Here is a 21,563-nt window from a genome sequence, read left to right as displayed (position 1 = left end):
AGCCAATTTTTCAGAAAGCAGTGGCACCTCTTTGCTCTGAGTGATATATTGCTTCTAAAAACTCTTCTCTATTTCCGCCAGGTGATAGAGTGTGAACTGTGTGCATGTCTAGGATGACTGCGACGTGTAATTTATCTGTAAATATTGCACACAAATGTGAGATTCCAGAAAATAAGCTGCCCATAAGGTGCAATATTACTCAGAATTCTAATCTCAAATGCAAGCTACCTCCTTGTCCTCATCTTCCCCCCACTGAGTGATAGAATTCTATGTATTAAAGGAAGAAGAGCCTGCTCCTGACTGCATTAAGCATAACGTGGATATCAATGAGATTTTCCATTCACTGCAATCGGCTTTGGCTTTTATCTGTAAATAATTTACAACGCGTAAACCCACCACCTGCACACCATTATGCATTAATTATGGCCTAAAACTCTAGTGGACAAGAACCTCCTTCATCTGCATTTAACGAAGTGGGCTCTAACCCACGAACGCTTAGGCGATAATAAATTAACTAGCCTTTAAGGTGCAGCAGGACTCTTTGTTGCATTTGCTGCAACAGACTAGCACAGCAGCGGGCTATCATTATGCATGTGACTGGAGCCTGTATCGGTGAAGCTGCGTCGGTGCTTTTTCAGAGGCCAGGCTGCTGCAGCCAGCGTTTGTAGCTCCTCCTTCTCCTATCCCAGTTAATACGAAATCTGGCTCGACAAAGGTTGTACCTCCTCGGTCACGCTTGCTTCCAGGACTCGTGTTCTTGCTGGTTAAATTAATTTCGATCTACGCTTGATGGAAGACATGTCCTAATGAAAGCCCCTAACATGTAAATCACAGCTTCATTTCGACATACTTCGCTTACATTTTCATACCACTCTGTGCAGTTGGTAATATTTTTGAAGATAAAGAGGGAGTCAGCCGAGAGCAAACAGTCTGAAAACAAACAGGGCGGGGAGGGCAAAAAGTAGTAAACTACAACTCCCACAAGCCCCTGCATCCGGGCCCATGTCCAAAAGAAATCAGAAGACTGCAATTCCCACAATGCTCTTCCGCTTTATAGCTTGCGGGCGCGGAAGCCGTCCCTTTCTGCCCCAGTGCTGCTGTGGTCCGCGTTGCTGCAGCTCCACGGTGGAGCCACGTGGGCAGAAGCGTGGCCGTAGCTGATGGGGTCGGAGTCGGCGAGGCAGAGCGGATGAGCTTTTGCCTCCGCATGGTGCCTTATGGCCGCGACGGTGGAAGGAGCGCTGTTGGACGCAGTCATGAATAAAGCAATAGCAGCGAAGCTCCAGTCTTTTAATGGACTGTTCGCTGTGTATAAACCCAAAGGGCCCACTTCATCAGCTGTGCTAAACCGGCTTAGGGCGAAGCTGTTGGCAGGTACTGCTTGAGAGGAGTGGGTGAGAATGAAAGTTCTGGTGATAGGAGGGGGGCAGGGTGGCGCGAGTCTATTTTTTATTTATGTGTTTATTATCTTTCTGTCCCATCCAGTAGCTGAAGCTCTCTGGGCAGTTTACAAGACAAAGGGTAAAACTATAAAATACAACAATGCATTAAAACATAATATGAAGCCATAAGTTTAAAACAGAATAAAACCGAAGTAGTGACCTAGATAAAAGCCAGCAGCAGTGCAAAGACCTAAAGATGCACTAATGCAATTTTTAAACTTGAAGGGCTAAAAAGTCTGGGAAGATAAGAAGGTATTCACCTGACCAGTTGAGCCTGTCTAGGGAGGTCCTTCCACAACTGGCGTGCCACCACTAAAAAGGCCCGTGCCTTAGTAGCTGCTTGTCTCACGTCATTCAGCAGGTGCACCTGGAGAAGGGCCTCTGAGGATGATCTCAGGGTCCGTACAGATATATATGGAAGTCTAGGCAATTGGTAAATAATGTGAGAATCAAGCAGGGTTTGAGTGGTTCTGAGGAGAATGATGTGCACTAGAACCTCTGAACTCTCTCTCTCTATATATATATATTTCCTCGTTTCCTACACGAACAGTTCAAAGAACAGATGTCTGTCTGCACACTTTGTTGGATTTCCCAGCATAGTCCACGGATTCTGACTTAATGGATTGTATTTTCTAGCTGACCTCCAGTTAGAAACATAGGGACATGCCTTATACTGAGTCAGACTATTGGTCCATCTAGGTCAGCATTGTTGACACTGACTGGCAGCAGCTCGCCAGGGTTTCAGGCAGGGTGCTTTCCTAGCCTTAACTGGAGATACTGGGGATAGTTAAGAAGTCTGGTAAGGGGGTCCTACTGCAAATCATCTAAACAGAAAGATATGCACAAATGATTTGCTTCTCCCTGGCATGTCTTTAGAACAGCCTTGCCGGCTCAGGGTGATGGTCTTTATAGTCCTAACACATCTGGAGGGCACCAGATCAGGGGAGGCTGTGAACATCTTAAGTAGTCTTTTCCAGCTGTATATTTGTGCAGCTCCATCTTTTCTTGTCAACATGTCTAACTTTGCTCTTCAGGAGCAAATAACTGAACCTGGAACTTGAGGCAATTTGTTTAATTGCATTTGTATCTGGGTGTTTCTATCAAGGGAAAGTGAGACTTTAGATGACACCCAAATAGGTGAAGATGTAAAAACTTGAATAAGGAGTGTTTTCTTGAATGAGAATTCAGTTTTTATAGGTACGTTGGCCCATAAGCACACTACCAGCTTTATCATTGCCTTGCTGGAAGGTTCAGGGTACTACTTTCACCAGGAACAAGGTACCAAAATGTTTTAGCAAGATCTAGAAATGCTTAGCTCTCTGTATTTTGTTGCTGGATATATTTCACCTGCGCTGTATATTTGGAGATGAATAGGCCTTGGCTACTGTGTACTCCGATAGGGAATACCTTATACCTAACTAATATTAACAATTATTAACTAGCAACGTCACATATTATTATTCCACTCTGGGTTTGCTACAGTACTATGTTCCTTGCATCTTTGGGTCCTTGGTAGAGGTGCAATCTGATCAACCCAGATTGGCCAGATAGAGAATGGGTACGCAGAAGGCAGATCAGTCTAATAATAGCAAGAAAAATGGAAAATTAATAAAACAACAACAAATGTGCCATGGCTGGCCTTGCGCTAATCACTTACCTCTTAGCCTCCAGACCAAACATTATTTTAGCGATGTCTTTTTTTTTTTTTTTTTAATTACTCTGAGTAGGTGCAGGACCCCCAATCCAGACTGGGATATTAGTGTGTGGGTCAGCCTCACCGCACCTACTCTAGAGTAAAAATGAAAAAGACACAGCTGCTAGATATGGATTTCAAGTAATATCTGCTTTGGCCCTCAGTGTTCCTCACATTGTAAAATATGAGTATGCATAGGTTGCCTTTGACCAGGTCTTTGTGCAGCTCTACTGGCCGCTTGAATAATTTTGTGTTAGAATTCCTGGTCTATAGTAACTCTGATATAGTTTTGTATTTGTGTATGTGTTGTATGACTCATGGGGTGAACTAGGTAATTGACTCCACTGCTCCCCCTTGCCCCCTAATATAGTACAATTTGCATCTGGCTCTGATCAGTGGGCTTAAGGGCTCTGGTAAAAGTAGATTCCTCAACCCAGAGTCTGCCCATCCCTGACACAGAACGCAATACAATCAGGTTAAGCATGTGCTTAACCTGGGTTTGTAGCAAACCCAGAGTGGAATAATAATTGCTAGTTAATAATAGTTAACATTAGTTAGGTATAAGGTATTCCCTATTGGAGCATACAGTAGCCAAGCCCTATTAATCAAATATACAGGGCAGGTGAAATATATTCTTATTGGTTTCATTTTTACCTTGCTCTTTTTCCAAGGCACTCAGAGCAGTGTTTTAACCTCACAACAATCCTGTGAGGCAGGTAAAGCAGAGAAAGAATGAGCTTCAGACCTGGTTAAGGTTTGTCCTGGAGTTTCACATCCCTGACTTCCTCTGTAGTACAGCCTTTGGACTACAACTCCCTTAATTCTTGACCATTGGCTATGCTGGCTGGAGCTGATGGGAACTGAAGTCCAAAACATCTGGAGCGCTCTAGGTTGGGGAAAGTTGCTGTAGTTGCTACCTCCCCTGGTTTGAGCATGTCATCCAGTGGCTGGCTATGCAAGTACAGGTAGGGCTTTCTCAGTGTTGTCTATAGAACAGCTTGCAATCTCATATCTCTTCTTTCCATAACCAGCAAGGTATTGTTGGATCCCAGCCATTATATGTAATTAAGGGTACAATCCTAACTGTATAGGCAGCTGCCTCCGACCTCGGAGACGCCCGCCTATCCAAAGCAAGCCAGGAGAGGCACGGGGGGATCATTCCGTTTGCGCCTCTCCTGCCTTGATATTTTTCACTAGGTAGCCGTTTTCCGCTGTCTAGCCACAGGGGGGCCAATGTGTTGTACACGCAGCTCCACTCTCCCCACCCCAGAACGCCCCCAGCCCTGCCCCTTTTCAGTTGCTCCACGCTCCTCTTGCAAGCACAGGGCTTCTCCGCACTGCCTCCGAGGCAGCGTGGACGAGGGGGGCGGTCAGTTTTCCGGGAACTGACCTCGAAGTGCGGGCTCTGAAGTCAGTTCCTGGAAATGAGCATATCCTATGGCCTGCTAGACAGTGTCTAACAGCCATAGCATTGCTCTCTTAATGTAGGAAATAAATTGAGGCGCTGCTGTGCACTGTTGACAGTATTGGATAAACTCTGTGACTATTGCCAGTTATGGTTTTTATTACTGTAATGCAGAGCTTTCCAAACTTTTCGTGTTGGTGACACACTTTTTAGACATGCATCATTTCGCGACACAGTAATTCAGTTTTACTAGCAAACCGGAGGTTAAACTAACCCGTTATAAGAGATACGGACACATACATAAATTGTAATTAAAAAATGTATGGGGATACAACATATCTCATGAAAACCTTTCATTTATATATTTAAAAATATATAATTTGTAAGATAACAACATAGATTGTTGTCATTTATGAGTAACAGTATGTAAATATGTGCAGGAATTTAAAAAAGTTGAATAACACCAATAACTGCTTACCATTTTAATGGGATGTATGAGTTTGATGGGATGAACACAGCTTTTCAATATTTGGTGGAATATTAGATAAAGACACTCGCATTTCGTCATCAAGCATTTTTAAGCTTCCACGTTTCAGTGTCTTTAAGTTTGCCATCGTTGAAAAGGATACTTCACAAATGTATGTAGTAGAAAACTGCAGAATAATTTTTAACACTTTTTAAGCTATGTTTGGTTGCACTTTTGAAATGCGAATCCAAAAGCTGTCTAAGTCACCCTGTTCATGCATTATTAATAGATTTCGATCATTTTTTTATGTCAGTTAATTCTTCTTCAATAAGTGAAAAGTTCCTCATTGCAGTTGAAAGAAATGGATTTCTGATCCAATCGTAGTCTTGGATTTCAACATTTGGGAAGTAATGATGAACTTTCTCTCCGAGCAATGTTAAATGGTCAACAATTAGCGAGCTGATACCACATTTTAGCTGGCACTCAGCAGTTTTGGAAAACATTTCAAAATTTCCTTCTTTCACTTTCCTTTTCCAAATTGCTATTTTGTCTCTCATAGCACAAATTTTATCTACCACTGTTAAGATATTTTCTCCTTTTCCTTGCATATTGGTGTTTATTTTATTCAGATGTTCAAATATGTCAGCAAGATATGCCAATTTTGTGCACCAAAGTTTGTTTTGAATTAGATCGCAGAATTCATTTTGCTGATTTTCCTCAAAACGTTTACGCATCATTTCCCTCAATTCATATACATGACAAAGCACTCGACCTCTTGAGAGCCAATGAACTTCTGTGTGTAGTAGAAGCCTTTTAAACCTTGCCCCCATTTCTTCACAAATATGAGCAAATAATCTTGATTGAAGAGGTCTACTTTTAATGTAATTGACCATTTGAACCACTTTGTCCAAAACTTTTCTTAATTCATTTCCAATGGTTTGTGCGACTAGTGCTTCGCGATGTAAAAAGCAATGAGTAATTATAATATTTTCATTCTCTTTCTTTGCTAAAGCTATAAAACCTTTTGTTGAACCAACCATTGAGGGTGCCCCATCTGTGCATATTCCTACACAATTTAACCATTGCAAATTATTTTCCTTCATAAAGCAATCTGAAGTTTTAAATATATCTTCACCTCTAGTTCTCATTGGAAGTTCTAGACAACACAAGAATTGCTCAATAATTCAGTCAGTATGAATGAAACATATAAAAACCAATAATTGTGCTAACCCACTGACATCTGTTGCTTCATCTAATTGCAATGTAAAGATCATATTATCATATTGAAAAATATCCTTCATTTGCTGCTGAATGTCATCAGACATGTCTTGAATATGTCTTCCGATCGTGTTACATGCCAAAGGGATTTTATTAACTTCTATCTCAAATTCAGGCCCAAACATTGTTCGAACGATAGCACGGCAAGATTCCTTTATGGTGGTTTCGGCAATAGCGTGAGGGTCCTTGTTTTTGGCAGTTATTTGAGCAACCAAGTAATTTGCCTTTTGAGCTTTCTCTGATGTCTTCATTCTCTTCGTGAATGATGCAAACTGCTTCTTTATAGGTTCTGAAAGCTCAATAAAGTATTCTACTGTTTTTTCTGAGAAATGACAGTGTTTTGAGGTAAAATGACGCTTTAATTTATTTGGTACCATATTTTCATTTGCAAGTATATCCCCACAAATTAAACACTGGGGACAAGGATTGTTTTCATTACCAGAAAATGTGAACCCCAGTTTCATATAATCTTTATTGTATAAACGAGGCTTGGAAATTTTTCCTTTACACTTCTTACGTACTAATACAGACCATTCAACAGTTGATTCTTGTGTAGTTTCCTCTGTAGTGGCTACATTTTGTTCATTGCAAACGTCATCTTCACCAGCTTTCCTTTTCTTAATTAGAAACGTATCCATTTTATGGGTAATTCAACTGCAATTTAATGAATAAATCTATGTGAATTTATTTCTAGGTTTTAGCATTAACTAAATATGAAAATAACAGGACTGTTTTTAGCGCTTATCTTTCTCTGTTTTTTCTTATGAAAATAACAGCATCTGTGCTACACTCCCACAGTGATGAAGTGAGATAAAGATAGGAATCAGGACCAGGAGAAAATGTGAAAAACAAACAAAATTAACTAAAGTATATACAATACATATTAGGACACATAAGTCCAGGTAGGAGCCTAGCTGCAAAAACACATGGAGACGCAAAAGTCCAACAAAAATGGTGTAAATATATATGTCTCACTACAAGGCTATATTGCTGCAAATATTTGCAGTGCCTATGTCCAGAGTCCAGTTCCAGCATTCTCCAGTGGTACACTGCCGGTGAGTGGTCAATCCACGATTACAGCAGAGTAAAAATAAAAATAAATGTCAGAAATCAAATTATAAGTGCCATCTGATGGGTGGCTTGCTGTTTGCCACATTGGGTTTGGGAGGATGGCCGCCCTTCAGCCAGCAGCAGGTGGGTTGACTGGGTGACATCCTGCAGCTGCTCTCGCCCGGGTGATTGGGAGCACGCTGATTCTGAGGCTTCTGGCCTCCACTGAGCTCTGTTCCGATTGGCCAAGATGGCGGACAGCCCACTCGGCGCAGTCCCAGTCGGGGGCTGGCGGCATTTCCAGCCGCGCGTTACTCTGGCCTGGCTGCGCGGCAGCGCTGCACAGAAGTCTGCGAAGGGCGCACCTGAAACCTTGCCGGGCCGGCGCCGGCCAAGCTGTGCTCCTAGGGCGGCCCCTCCCCTCTCTTCACCCTGCACCTCTACTTTCCTGGGAGTGCAGGCTCAAAGCTCCTCGCCTGCCCGGCGTGTCCCTCCCTGCTCCAGGGGTGTCCGGCGGGCCGTTGTTCTCCCCCGCTGATTGCTCCGTTAAAGGAGTCTCCAACAAGACTTCGAATTCTCCACACTCCTCGTGCAGCCAGCGTTACCACACTCCTTGCCGTACTGCTCCAGCACCACCAATCACGTGCGTCCTACGTCAAGATGCCACACAATCCTAAAGCAGCTAATGTTAAAGCTGCTAAGCCTTAGCTGCTTTAACATTAGCAGCTTTAGGAAGTTCCAGGGGAGGGGCCAAGGGAAGCAAACGCGCGTAAGGGAGCTCCGCAGTGCCCTTCCACACAATTTTCTGCATTTTGCGCGACATACCTACACACTGCTGTCGACACACTAATGTGCCGCGGCACACAGTTTGGAAAGCTCTGCTGTAATGAATAAGTAAATGTGATGTTCCTTGTACATCGATGTGGAGAATAATGCACCCCATGTGCTAAATATTAAAAGAATTATCGGATGGCAACCGATGCTAGAAATGAGAAATTGCTCTTAGGTGAGCTATTTCTTTTACGATGCAGCAATTCCTAGGATCCTAATTCACAATTTTCCTTCCTTCTTGGGATTTTGTACTTTCCAATAAGAATGGCAGATTTATGTATCTTGTTTGTTATTGCTACAAATGTATCTGAAGCTTCTTGTCCTTTGGGATCTTATTTTTTTAGAAGCTGGTATACTGAAGCCTACTCAGAAGAAGAGGAAACAAATGTTAAAGTTTGGACATGGTGGGATTCTGGATAGCAATGCCACAGGAGTACTTGGTAACTTGCATATTGGTCTGCATTTGTCATTTATTTAATTGTGATGTAATTTAGTGAAGTGCTGTGCATGTCCCACAGGGATCTATACCCCTCCTCACAAATCTCAGCGACATTCAAATTTAAATATTGATTCCTAGTCCTGTTCAACATGTGGGATATATTAAGGACATGTATCCAGTCATGACTTCAGAGTGTCACGGAGTAAATACAAAGAACCTCAAATGTGGTTTTGAAGACATAACTTCTAGGGATCTCAATAGGCTTCTGAGCAACTGAGGTTTGCAGAACTAAGGGCGTAATCAATCCAGCACATGTTTAGACAGAAAAAGTCCTAGAACTGTCAGTATTCTCCAGCCAGCCAAAAGTTGTAGGACTTTTCAGTAGGATTGCCCCTTAAGGCTTTCAAGTGTAGAGGTATCTTCAGTGCCATAGAGTCTCATGTGTCAGTCATGTTTGCCTTACACAGTTAGGAATTTTAGGCATTGTTTACTTTCCTAGGTGGAGTTCAGATAAATATAGGGCTTTTGAGAGTGTTACCAGTCACAGTGAAAACCAGCTCTCTGTTTTTTATGTGGTTGCCGCAACATTTGAAAAACAACGCTGACGGGAAAGTATAAGCTAATATCAGGAATTAGCTTCTATTTCCCTATGCTGTTTGCTTTTTTTTTTACTGTTACTGCAAGTATGAAAATAGAAAGCTTAACTCACTTGTGGTTCCTGTTTCTCGTTGGCCAGAGAAATAATATTCTGTTCTCTGTAAATTATTTGGCATGGCTGCTGTCAGTGAATTGTGGCCTAAATATTCTAGAATGCTTTGTTAGCCTACTGTTATCCTCTCATAATAACAAGGATAGTATAGTGTTTCAGCCACAGGGCTTTGAGTACTTCCAACTCTTTGGGGTCATTAACCGGTTGTTGTGTGCTTGCCTAGGGAGCTATGAATTCCACGGATTCAAGATAATAGCCCTGCTTTTGTTACATGATTGCTATTCCAGGATAAGAGTTCTTGCCATGAGTTGCTGACTCTTTCACTTGAGCTGCAGTCCTAACCCTTGCTTACGTGGCAGTAAGTTCCATTGATCTAAATGGGACTTGCTTCTGAGTAGACATGTATAGAATTGCGTTCATAACCTGTGCTATGTCCCTTGAATTTGTAAACCGTTCAGATGTGGGAAATGTAATGGAGCTTGTTATCTTAGAATAATAGAGGAGAAGGCCCTCTCCTTTATTAGGTTAAGAGAAAAGGCTGGTAACCTTGTAGGCATTACCGAATATTCAAACTAGGGTGAAGTGCAAATTGTCTGCTACCTGTGAGTAACGTTGCTGTGTAAAACTCTCGATTGACCAGCTGAATTATTTAAGCTACACTTTTGATTTGAGTGAATTTGCTCTTATGAGCTTGTATGTCTGAATAAATCTTGTTCTTTTGTAACAGTATGTGCTCTCTAATTTCCTGTAATGATAAGTTTTCTAGCAACTTGACATTTCTAGTTGCTTTTTTTTTTCCTCTGGAAAGAATTGCAGTTTTCCTGCATGGTCTCTGTGTGGTCTCACACATGGAAAGAAAATGAGGGAAAGGAGTTCTTCCTGCCCTCAAACTAGCCTAAAAGCAGAGGGTTTCCCTGCTTGAGGGTGGGGGCAAAAACACTCTCTACATCTCTAGAGCAGGGCAACTTCCAATGATCCGGGGGCCATTTCCCAGACCCGGAACCCACCATGGGGTACAACCCACCCACCCCATGCTGGAACTGTTGCTGCCAAATTTCTGAAATTGGGCGGCACCAAAACCCAATTTTCATTTTAAAACAAGGCATGTGGGGAGATGTGGAATGAAAAGGTGGTGTTTAAACTGAAAAATGCTTATTTTTTACTGCTGTTGCACCACCAAAATTTGGCTACAATGTGGTGGCAATGACTTGGGGGGCAGCAGGAGCTGCAGAAAAAGCCAGGGGGGCTTCATGCAACCCATGGCCTGCATGTTGCCCACCTCTGCTTGACAGGCTTCCAAAACATTGCTCTGTACAGGTGCAAGAATCCGTATGTATGTCTGCATGGGTGACCATCAAGGAACATCAACTGCAGTTTAAGTAACCCGTGTTTATCTCGGCTAGCTGCTCAGTGCGTGGTTGGCTTGAGCAATGGTTTGATTTCAGTCAGAGAAAAGCACAACAGCTCTTCAACCAGGGCCATCGGAACAGCAACTGGTTACAGCTTCTGGTTGTGTATATTATCTAAGCTGTTCTGTCTTTGCTTGGCCTGCCGCCTTTTTAGGCCATTGGTGTTGGAGGAATGACTGCTTCTTGGTCAGTAGCAAAGAATGCAAACCGTTTAAAGCAGCTTAAAAGGTCTCCCTATGTAGAACTGTGAGCATTTTAGAAATACGTTACTTGCATTGCTTTTCTTCCTCAGCTCACTGAAATATCATAAGCCCTACCGGAGTAACTTTTCTAGAAAGTATTACCACCACTTGGGTCACTTCATTCTGTTCATGGAAGGTGCCAGAAGTATGTGAAGTAGTGCTTCTGTCTAGTGTGATGTATTTCAGCCAGCAGTAATGTAAACAGAGATACCACGGTTTCTTGAAGTCATGTTTCTATTTCTTAACAGTGGTTGGCATTGGGAAAGGAACTAAACTGCTGAGCAGCATGTTGGCAGGTTCTAAGGTAAGAATATGGAACACCTCACGTTTTCCTCAATCCCCCCTTCCAAATCATGAGGGCAGCCTACCTTAGTAGAGAAGTCTCCCCATTGCAGAGGTTCAGCCCTTGATGTGTGGAGGGCTGCAGGAATGGGCAGCGAGTGGGTGGGGCAAACTGAGTTCTCCCTGCTCTGTTCAACAGGCAGTTCTTATTTTATCGGGGTGGGGTGTGAACTTCTGAACAGGGGTATTGCCTTAGCCTAATCTTTAAATAGCTCTGACAAAGCAAGCTCAGCCAAAAGAAGAGAGCCCATGAGGCTTAGCCTACATTTGAATCCTAGTTATACACAGTCTAGATACATATTCTACAGGAACTGCTGTATTCTTTGATTGGGATCCTAAGATATTCACAGAAGGAAAGTTTCTCATCTCTTTCTCCCCCCAGCAGCCCTCTGCCTGTCCTGCTCTAGAGCAAGTCTTGCCTGTTTGCAAGCTAGTACAGGGAGCGAGGTAATAGAGTAGTCAAGTTGGCAAGCAAATGGTCAAGGACACAGGTTTCAGTCCAAGGAGTTTTAAGCTAAGGCGGGAGTGGTCAAAATCCAGGCAGAGGTCAGAACACTGGCAGTCAGGCAGGCAACGAGGATCAGGGAGGAGCAGGAGTTGTCAAGATAACAAGCAAGAGGTCAAACACAGTAAAGCCGTCAAGTGTGTTACGCAGTCCAGAAGCAGGGTCGTTGAGCAGTCCACAAGGTCAGGAAACAGAGCACCAGACGCAGGGTACAATTCAGGCAGCAAGGCACACGGCAGAAGCTGGAAGGACCAAGTTGTTCCGATGCTGGCTGGGTTTCCAGTGAAGGCTTTTAAGCTCCAAGCCAGCTAGACCCCACCCAGAGGTCAGCTGTAGCAATCAGAGCTCCCTTCCCTGAGGAGTCCCTTTCTCCTGAGGAGACCTCTTCTGGAGGTGAGCACTCCTTTGCACAGGAGCCCTGCTAGCCTGTCTCTTGAGGAGACAATGCTACCAGGGATCCGGGAGTGGCTCAGCCTCTGCCTCAGAGGCAGAGTCCCTCTCTCCTGACAAGGATGGCCTGGCAGCCACTTCCCCTGAGGGTTCAGGCTCCTGAGGCAGTCTCCTCTGGTGGCAGTCCCTGGTCTGGGGTATCCTGGGCTTCTGGGGCCTCTGGCTCCTCTGAGGAGGACTCCTCCAGTCTGGACACTGCCCCTCTTACATATTATTCGGGGGGGGGGGCAACCTAGAGACACACAGGTGGCTGTGATGGGGAGGAAGGGACACGCAACATTCATTCTTTGAATGTCCTTAACTGATCTTAGGATCCAAGCATTTATGTCCCTTGCATCATTTTGTGCCACACATTTAATGGAATAGTTACCCCTTTGAATTGATAATGTTAAAATGTAATTTTAGTTGCACCTTACTTTCATATGCTTTGACAACTCAAATTCTGAATGGGATGACATGTTGGGATGGGAGGATATGGGGTTCTAACCCCTTATTTCTCTGTAATGCTAATGCAGAGGAGGGAAGATTGCCAAGGGAGAATCTGCAGGCAAGGTGGGGGTGCCTAGCTGTTTTTCTACCCACTGATTCTCTACTTCAAGTGTTCCACAACAACTGTTTTAGTTAGCTTGGCTCTGAAACCAAAGGAAGCTGGCTGTAGGAGAAAACAGCCATAATGAAGATTCCAAACTGATTGAATTAGCCCTTGCTGGGTGCTGCAGGTATCAGGTTGCATCTAGGATTTGTAATAGTATTGATTCTGTTCTAACTACACAGACCAAGACACCTATGCCTATGAGCGCCAAACCTTTACTATTGCATTTGTGGCAATAGTAGCGAGTATCTGCTACTCTGTTGCTTTTCTTGTAAAACACTTCCTTGGTTTCCCATAAGCTTTGTGTGAAAAGCATCGTTTCATAATTCATGCATCTCCTGGGAAGAATGGTCCCTCTTGAGCTTAAATTCAGTTCTGGTTATGATTGCTAAATTGCATTGACCTTCCAAAAGGGGAATAAAATAAATACATAGTTTTTAAAGTGCAGCTAGATTCAGCATGAACTTTGACTTTCAGATTTTTTAATCATAATTTTAATGTGCAGTGTCTTTTTTGTTACTATATGCTTTCAAATTGAGAGATCACCATGTTTCAGAAATTAAAGTATGTCACTTCATAGATATGACTTTCTGCAGCTTAGAATTTCATTGCAGGCTTATTCATCTTCTTGCATTACCAAAATAAGGTTGCCATTCTTTAGATAGCAGTTGAATCTGTGAGCTGATCCACGTTGCATCTCCCCGTCTCAATAGTTTTTGTATGAAAAAATGGTCCTGTGTTCATTTCCTGTTAATCTTTTTTTTTATGGTAGACTTCCCCCCTACTTCTTCTACTCATTCTGCAGGTCATGTTTTGGATCTGGTAATAACTTCAACTCTATTAGAGCGCAATCCTATTCCAAAGCTTGCAAGCCTCCGAACTGGGAGGTTTACAGGTATCCAATGCAGAGCAGGAGGAGTGGCGGAGGCAATCTTCGCTTCCGTGCTCCTCCCTCTCTACATTTTCGCTAGATGGGCTTTTTTTGCCCATCTAGCTGTGGAGGGGGAGGAAAAGAGGCTGGAGAGGCCTGGGGATATGTCATAAGTCAGCCTCTCCAGTCCCCTCCCCTCCCTGCCCACAGAAATACCCCCTTTACCTCCTCTCCAAGATTGCTTTTGCAAACTCAGGAGAGGCAGCTGGCACAGTTCTCTCACACTGGCTGTGAGATGAAGGGGGTGGGGAGCAAAGTTTCCTGGATCTGTGGTGGGAGTGCTTTCTCCAGCCTTGGATCAACAAATCTGAAAGGCCCTGTGGCTCCCCAGACAGCTATCTAGGGGGTATAGGATTGCTCCCATATTCTCCTTTATCATTGTTGCATCACTATCTGCTCTTTTTATCTTCTTTTTGATTCTAGTTTGATCCTCTTAGGGTGCAATCCTTTGCATGTTTAGACAGAAAAAAGTCCTCCAACTCCCAGCATTCCCCAGCCAATCATGTTGGCTAGAGAATGCTGGGAGTTGTAGGACATTTTTGTATCTAAATATTTATAGGATTGCAACCTAACTAAACCATTTAAGTTCAGTAACTCCTAATTCCTTTTCTTTCAATTATCTTTACTTTCTCCTTGTAGCATCCCCTAGTGAGGCTATTCATCAGTGGTGTAGTGGAGCCATGGCTCACAGAGACACAGTGCTGGTACTTCTTTATTAGCAGGGATGCTGATGTCATGTGCCACCTTCCACCCCTCTGACTGCCCTGATCTCTCTGGGCTTAGCTGCAATCCTCACACAGTAGCTTGGGGTGGGGGGTGGGGGAGAGGAATGAATTTCCCAGCAACAATATATTGTTCCTGTTATAACGCAAAGTATTTTGGGGGAGGCTTTGCGTTGAGCTTTACTAAAGTCCTGCTGCTGGTGGAGATGAAAACTGCTAGAACTGGTTTGCTGATATGGATCAACAGAGCTGCCTGAATATTTGGACTCTCCTTGGTGATGTGGCTATGGGGACTTGTCATGATGAGTGCCTGCATTTCAAAATGTACCACTACATTACTGTATTTCACTGCTTAATTGTGTTCTTTCTACTATTTGTTTTCCTTGCTCCTCTGTTGTTTTCATCCTTCTCTGTCTCTGCCTTGATTTGCTTTCTTATTGTTCATTTGGTAGGGATGTTGAATGTTTATAGCGCAAGCCCTGAGTGCACTCTGATTTTCCTCATTATGAATTTATGCTCTTACTTCATCTGTTAAACTATCTAATGTCTCAAAATGGGTTTCTTGCAGTATTTCCCCTTCAGTATCTTTTTTGTGGGGTGTTAGTTCCTTTGTCCATCCTCCTTTCCTCCATAGCTCCTCATGGTTTTGCTCAGACTTTTTGTGATGAGTCAGTTGCTAGGTCTTCCTGTTTCTCGAACCCTCTTTTCATGTTTATCCACACATTGATTGCAATTGTAGCAATGGAGCAGGACTACACCCACTGGCCCCATCCCCAGTAGATTATGGGGAAGGTGAGAACAGGTTCTGTATACATACAACTGTGTGTGCATAGAGCCTATATTTGCAATCAGGAACTCTGATGTAACCAGGAGTCCCATTTGTGCATACAATTGTATGTGCATATTTCACATTCTCACTTTCTGCTGAATGTGTGGGGGATGATGCCAGTAGGCATGATTTTTCTCCTTGATCACATGTTCAGTCAGTGTGTGGACAGAATGTGAGAAAAGCTCCAGCCGCCTGTCCACTAAACTTCTTTGCGAACCTTGTCTGTCGTCTTCTATTTCTTGCTTTTCTTAAACTGATTGGGCCTTCCTTTGGGCTTAAAATATGCTTAAGTTTCTCCAGACTTTTTTTTAACTATCCTTGATCCTCCTTTGGCTGTTGTCCCGTTTTCCATTCTTTTGTTGTTTTAATGTATTTTCTCTTTGTGTTTGCATTTTTATCTCATTGTATCTGATCACTTATCAGTCTGGTTTCCATGCTTACCATTCAACTGAAACTACTGTACTTAAATATGTTTTAATCTTCCCAGATAGCAACAAAATTATTCTTTTTTTCTTCTTGACCTATCCTTTGCTTTTGATACTGTTGATGATTCTCTGATTCTTATCTGGGTGATATTCAGTTTTGTAGCTCTCTTCTGTCTTGGTTTTCCTCTACAATTAGATTTTTCCGTCAATTAGATGTTTCCGTCAAGATGTTTCTGTCATTTTTATTAATCTATCAACATTTGTTTTTTTATTCATCCTTTGGGTTATCTTATTCAGTGCTTTGCAATTATATCTGTGCTACTGGTATTCAATTACTCTTTTCTGTCCATGATTTGTCCTCTTCTTTGTTTGTTAATCTTTCATCTTGGCTTGCTATTTCCTCATAGTTGTCTGATTACCATTTGAAGTCAAATTTCGAAGACAGAATTTCCTTTTCCTCCAGATTTATCTTTTCCTATTGCTGTTGATGATATCATTTCTCCTTTTCTTCATGCTGGTTTTCTTAGTATTAAATTTGATGCTTTTCTTTCTTCTCTGATTTTATCATTAGATAAATCCTGTCATTTCCGGTTGTCAACTGTTGCTAAAGTTTCTTCTTTTTTCTGTTGATTCATCTCATAATGGTTAGTGCTTTTGTTTTGTCCCAGTTGGATTATTGTAATGGTCTTCTAGCTGATCTTCCAGTTCCATTTCTAGATGTTCGGTTCTATTTTATGTGCTGTTGTCTGCCTTATATGTTGTGCACACAAATATTTCTTGTTTTTCTGGTTTTAATTTCTCTTAATTGGGAGAATGAATGTGTTTTCCTTTCCCATTCAGTTTAATATTTTGTTACCTTCAAATGCATTATTGATCTACCTCCTACCTATTTCTCATCTCTGACTTTGTTCTCCTCCTTGGGCTTGGTTGTCTTCTGGTACTTCGTTGCTTGTCACTCCTTATTTCTTCCTCCATTTCACATCTTCATACTTTTTCTTTTATTGTTCCTTATCCATTGAACTCAATTACCAGCCAAAGCTTGTTCAGTTTATTCTCTCCCTTCTTCTTTTTTTAAATGCAGTAACTCATTGGGCCCAGTCCATACTAAGTCATGCTTAAGTTAGTAATCATTAACTCATCTCATTGAAATCAGTGGGACTAAGGTGTGACACAACTCATTGACTTCTGTTAGCAAATGTCTATTTTTGCCTTCTTTTCCAGTTTTAAGTTTTATTAGTTTATTTTTGGTATGTTGTCTTTGTCTAAATTAGTTTGTAAACTCATTGAGCAGGGCAGTTTTTTCCTCTGTGTTTTTGTACAGTGCCTACTATTTTATTTTGGTATATACTGTTTTATAAATAATATATACAACTCCCCCCTTCCCCACAAAGACATATTTTCCAGAGATTTTTAGGATCCATAATTTATAATCTCACCAAATAGGGAAGATCTGCCACAAGATCAATTTACCATTTGAAAAATTGAGAGGGGAAAGTCATGTGGCATGACTTCAAGGAATTTTGTCTAAATAATTTTATTTATTTATTTATTAAATTTATTAATCGCCCATCTGACTGGTCACCCAGCCACTCTGGGCGATGTACAACCCACCATAAACAATTTAAAACAGTAAAATTTTACCATAATTTTTTTTTTAAAAAAATACCCTAACCCACCCCAAATGCCTGCCTGAACAACCACGTTTTTAATGCACGACGGAAGCTCATTAAAGAGGGGGCATGACGGAGTTCCCTAGGGAGGGAGTTCCACAGAGTGGGGGCCACCACAGAGAAGGCCCTCTCCCTCGTCCCCACCAGTCTAGCTGTCCTGGCTGATGGGACAGAGAGAAGGCCATCCGAGGCTGATCTTGTTAAGCGGCCTGTCTGGTGTTGCTGGAGGCGCTCCTTAAGATAGGCTGGGCCGGAACCATATAGGGTTTTAAAGGTCAAAACCAACACCTTGAATTTGGCCCGGAAAACAACTGGTAACCAGTGCAACACCTTCAGCACTGGAGTGATGTGATCTCGCCGGCGGCTGCCTTTAATCAGGCGAGCCGCCGCGTTCTGTACCAGCTGCAGTTTCCGAACCGTCTTCAAGGGTAACCCCACGTAGAGCGCATTACAGTAGTCTAAACGAGAGGAGACCAGGGCATGTACTACCGATGGGAGCAGATGGTCGGGAAGGTAGGGGCGCAGCCGCCGTATCAGATGGAGTTGATACAGCGCTGTCCGGCTCACAGCTGACACCTGAGCCTCCATGGACAGCTGGGAGTCCAAAATGACCCCCAGGCTGCGGACCTGGTCTTTCAAGGGTAGCTGTACCCCATTCAACACCAGGTCAACATCCCCCAGCTTCCTCTTGTCTCCCACCAAAAGTACCTCGGTCTTGTCAGGGTTGAGCTTCAGCTTATTCCTCCCCATCCAGCCACTCACCGTCTCCAGACATTTGGACAGGGATTCTACGGCCAACCTTGGTGAAGATTTGAATGAGAGGTAGAGCTGAGTGTCATCCGCATATTGATGACACTGCACCCCAAACCTCCTGATGATAGCCCCCAGTGGCTTCACATAGATGTTAAATAGCATCGGGGAGAGGATGGAACCCTGTGGCACCCCACAAGTAAGTGGCCACGGGTCCGAAACCTCCTCTCCCAGTGCTACCCTCTGGTACCTGCCAGAGAGGAAGGACTGGAACCACCGCAATACAGTGTTTCCAATGCCCAACCCCTCCAGGCGGTCCAGGAGGATACCGTGGTCAACGGTATCAAAAGCCGCTGAGAGGTAGAGGAGAACAAGGAAGGAGCATTCACCCCTATCCAGAGCCCTCCTCATATCATCCACCAAGGCGACCAAGGCCGTTTCTGTCCCATGCCCAGGCCTGAAGCCTGACTGAAAAGGGTCTAGATAATCAGTTTCTTCCAAGTGTGCCTTCAACTGCACCGCCACCACCCGCTCAATCACCTTGCCCAAAAATGGCAGATTTGAGACTGGGCGAAAGTTGTTCAGAACTTGAGGATCCAAGGAGGGCTTCTTTAAGAGCGGTCTTATCACTGCCTCCTTGAGGGCTGATGGCATCACTCCCTCCTCAAGGGAGGCATTCACCACCGCCTTGATCCCCTCACCCAGTCTCTCTCTGCAGCTCATAATGAGCCAAGATGGGCAAGGATCAAGTAAGCAGGTGGTTGGCCTTACAGATGAAAGCACCTTGTCCACTTCATCAGGAGGAAGAAGCTGGAACCGATCCCACAAAACCGGTTTGCCACAGGCCGCCTCTTGCTCACTAACTGTATCCACAGTGTGCAGAGTAACACACCTAATCTGATCAATTTTATCTGCAAAGTGCCTTGCCAAAGCCTCACAGGAGGCCTTAGAATGCTCCAGTGGTTCCGGAGCCACAGGACCGACCAGGCTCCGGACCACTTGGAACAGCCTCCTGGGGCAGCACTCTGCAGACGCGATGGAGGCAGCATAATATTCCTTTTTTGCTGCCTTCACCGCCACGTGATAGGCTGAAGATATAGCTCTAGCCCGTGTCTGATCGTCTTTGGAGCGAGACTTCCGCCACCGGCGCTCTAGCCGTCTCACCTCCTGTTTCAGAGCTCATAACCGCGGATTGAACCATGGTGCAGTCCGAGCCCTGTTCAGGGGGAGAGGGCGTTTCGGAGCCACCTGATCTAATGCCCCAGTGATTGCGGCATTCCAGCCACCCACCAGGGTCTCGACCGAGTGGCCGTTGGCATGCCCCAGAGAATCCCCAAGCGCGTTCAGGAATCCATTTGGATCCATAAGACGCCTGGGGCGGACCATTTTAATGGGTCCTCCACCCCTGCGGAGGGGTTGTGGAACCGAGAAGTCCAACATCACCAGATAGTGATCTGACCATGACAAGGGGGTGGTGGATATACCCCCGACTTCCAGATCACTCCCCACTTCTCCAGAAACAAACACAAGGTCTAGTGCATGACCGGCTACATGGGTGGGCCCAGTTAGAATATGGTGCAGCTCCCAGGAGGCCATGGTCTCCATGAAGTCCCGAGGTGCTCCTGTGAGGATGGCCTCCGAATGTACGTTGAAGTCCCCCAACACCAGTAAGTTAGGGGACTGTACACGCACATCAGAGACCACCTCAAGCACCTCGGCCAGGGAGTCAGTCATGCAGCGGGGTGGACGGTACACGAGCAGAATCCCCAGACTGCCCTTCGGGCCCAACCTCCAGTACATGCACTCAACAACCTTGGTCTCCCGGAGAGGGGGTCTGGTGAAGACCAAGGACTCTCGGTAGATAACAGCCACTCCCCCTCCCCGATCCCCAGCCCTCGGCTGCTGTGCATACGAAAATCCAGCTGGACACATGGCTGCAAGGGTTGGAGCAGCAGCCTCGGCCAGCCAGGTCTCCGTAATACATGCCAGGTCTGCACCCTCATCCAGGATCATGTCATGGATGAGGGAGGTTTTCTGGGTAACAGACCTGGCATTGCAGAGCAGCAAACGAAGGCCAGAAGATGGGGTCACGCCTCCCCCAGCCATCCTTTGGCTCTGGACAGGCCCGGAGCAGGGGACAGATACTACACATCTCTCCCTCGTTCCCCTTAGCTGGCATGGCCTGCCCCTAGCGCTCCGCCAGCGCCTGCCGCCCAGCCTCGGTATGTTCTGGCCCCCAACACTCCCCCCACTGCCTCCATCAGGTGGACACATGCCCCCTCGCTCCCGCCTATCAGGCAGGCTACCCACCCCTAAAAACACAACAAAATCCCCCCCAACAAAATAAAACAAACAAAACAATTAAAATCCCCTTAAAAATGCCAGGCAGGAGTCCACAGGGAAGGCCTGGTGGCGGTGGTAGCGGCGACGGCGGCAGCAGGCCCAGCGGCTGCAAGCACGCCTCTTCCCCGGTGGTGGTGGTGGTGGCGGCTTCTCCTGCAGGCCCTGGCTCTCCCAGGCCACCTCAGCCAGCCAGCTTATGTAGCCCCTCCAGGGAGGGGCAGGTGGAGCAGCACAGCTGGCTCGGTACCTGGGGGCCTGGTCCTGCAGGGACTGGCGGTCTGCCAGGCAGAAGTCCACAAGGAAGGCCTGGTGGTGGTGGCAGCGGCGGCGGCAGCAGGCCCAGCGGCGGCAGCAGCAGGCCCAGCAGCGGCAAGCACGCCTCTTCCCCGGTGGTGGTGGTGGTGGCTTCTTCTGCAGGCCCTGGCTCTCCCAGGCCACCTCAGCCAGCCAGCTTATATAGCCCCTCCAGGGAGGGGCAGGTGGAGCAGCACAGCTGGCTCGGTACCTGGGGGCCTGGTCCTGCAGGGACTGGCGGTCTGCCAGGCAGAAGTCCACAAGGAAGGCCTGGTGGTGGTGGCAGCGGCGGCGGCAGCAGGCCCAGCGGCGGCAAGCACGCCTCTTCCCCGGTGGTGGTGGTGGTGGTGGCTTCTCCTGCAGGCCCTGGCTCTCCCCTAATTTATCTCCCCTAAATAAGGCTACATTCCCTCATTTACAGCCGGTGTACCATACTTGACAAACTCGTGAGGCAATGTCACACTTGAACAGGTAATTGCAGTATGCATAGTGTTACACTGAAATACTTCTGTGCCTCAAAGGCTGGGGATGAGCAGAAATGATTTGCCTTAGATAAGTCTAGTTTCCACCACTTTCTTTTACTAAGGGGTGGGGCATTGAGGAACATCTGGAAGCTCCTTTTGTTCTCCAGTTCCTGCTGTAAGTATTAAAAGGCAGATTTTTTTAAAAAAATCAACTTGTTAGAGAGGACTATATTAAGAGCCAATAACTTCTGGTATTTTGTGAACTGTTCCTTTTTGTATCAT

At 45.0% G+C, this 21,563-nt stretch overlaps 1 protein-coding gene across 14 annotated transcripts in view; it reads left to right on the top strand.

The window, feature by feature from the left end:
• Positions 1 to 1,090: 1,090 nt before the first annotated feature.
• Positions 1,091 to 21,563, top strand: part of TRUB1 (TruB pseudouridine synthase family member 1) — a 70,832-nt gene continuing 50,359 nt past the window's right edge. For 13 of the 14 annotated variants that reach the window (XR_014789475.1, XR_014789474.1, XR_014789473.1 and 10 more), the window contains exons 1-3: positions 1,091 to 1,374; positions 8,510 to 8,605; positions 11,213 to 11,268. Coding sequence is in view for 1 of the 14 variants with exons in the window: in XM_084846142.1 (XP_084702268.1) it covers positions 1,218 to 1,374; positions 8,510 to 8,605; positions 11,213 to 11,268 (309 nt within the window). In the remaining 13 variants the exon portion in view is untranslated. The remainder of the gene's footprint in view (positions 1,375 to 8,509; positions 8,606 to 11,212; positions 11,269 to 21,563) is intronic. The other variant, XR_014789478.1, reaches the window with a different exon arrangement.

The sequence above is a fragment of the Heloderma suspectum genome, chromosome 3, assembly GCF_057233095.1.
Source record: "Heloderma suspectum isolate Gila_16-S chromosome 3, 16-S_ref, whole genome shotgun sequence".
In the NCBI taxonomy this organism is placed as follows: Eukaryota; Metazoa; Chordata; class Lepidosauria; order Squamata; family Helodermatidae; genus Heloderma; species Heloderma suspectum.
This window is presented reverse-complemented; position numbering and strand designations above follow the sequence as displayed.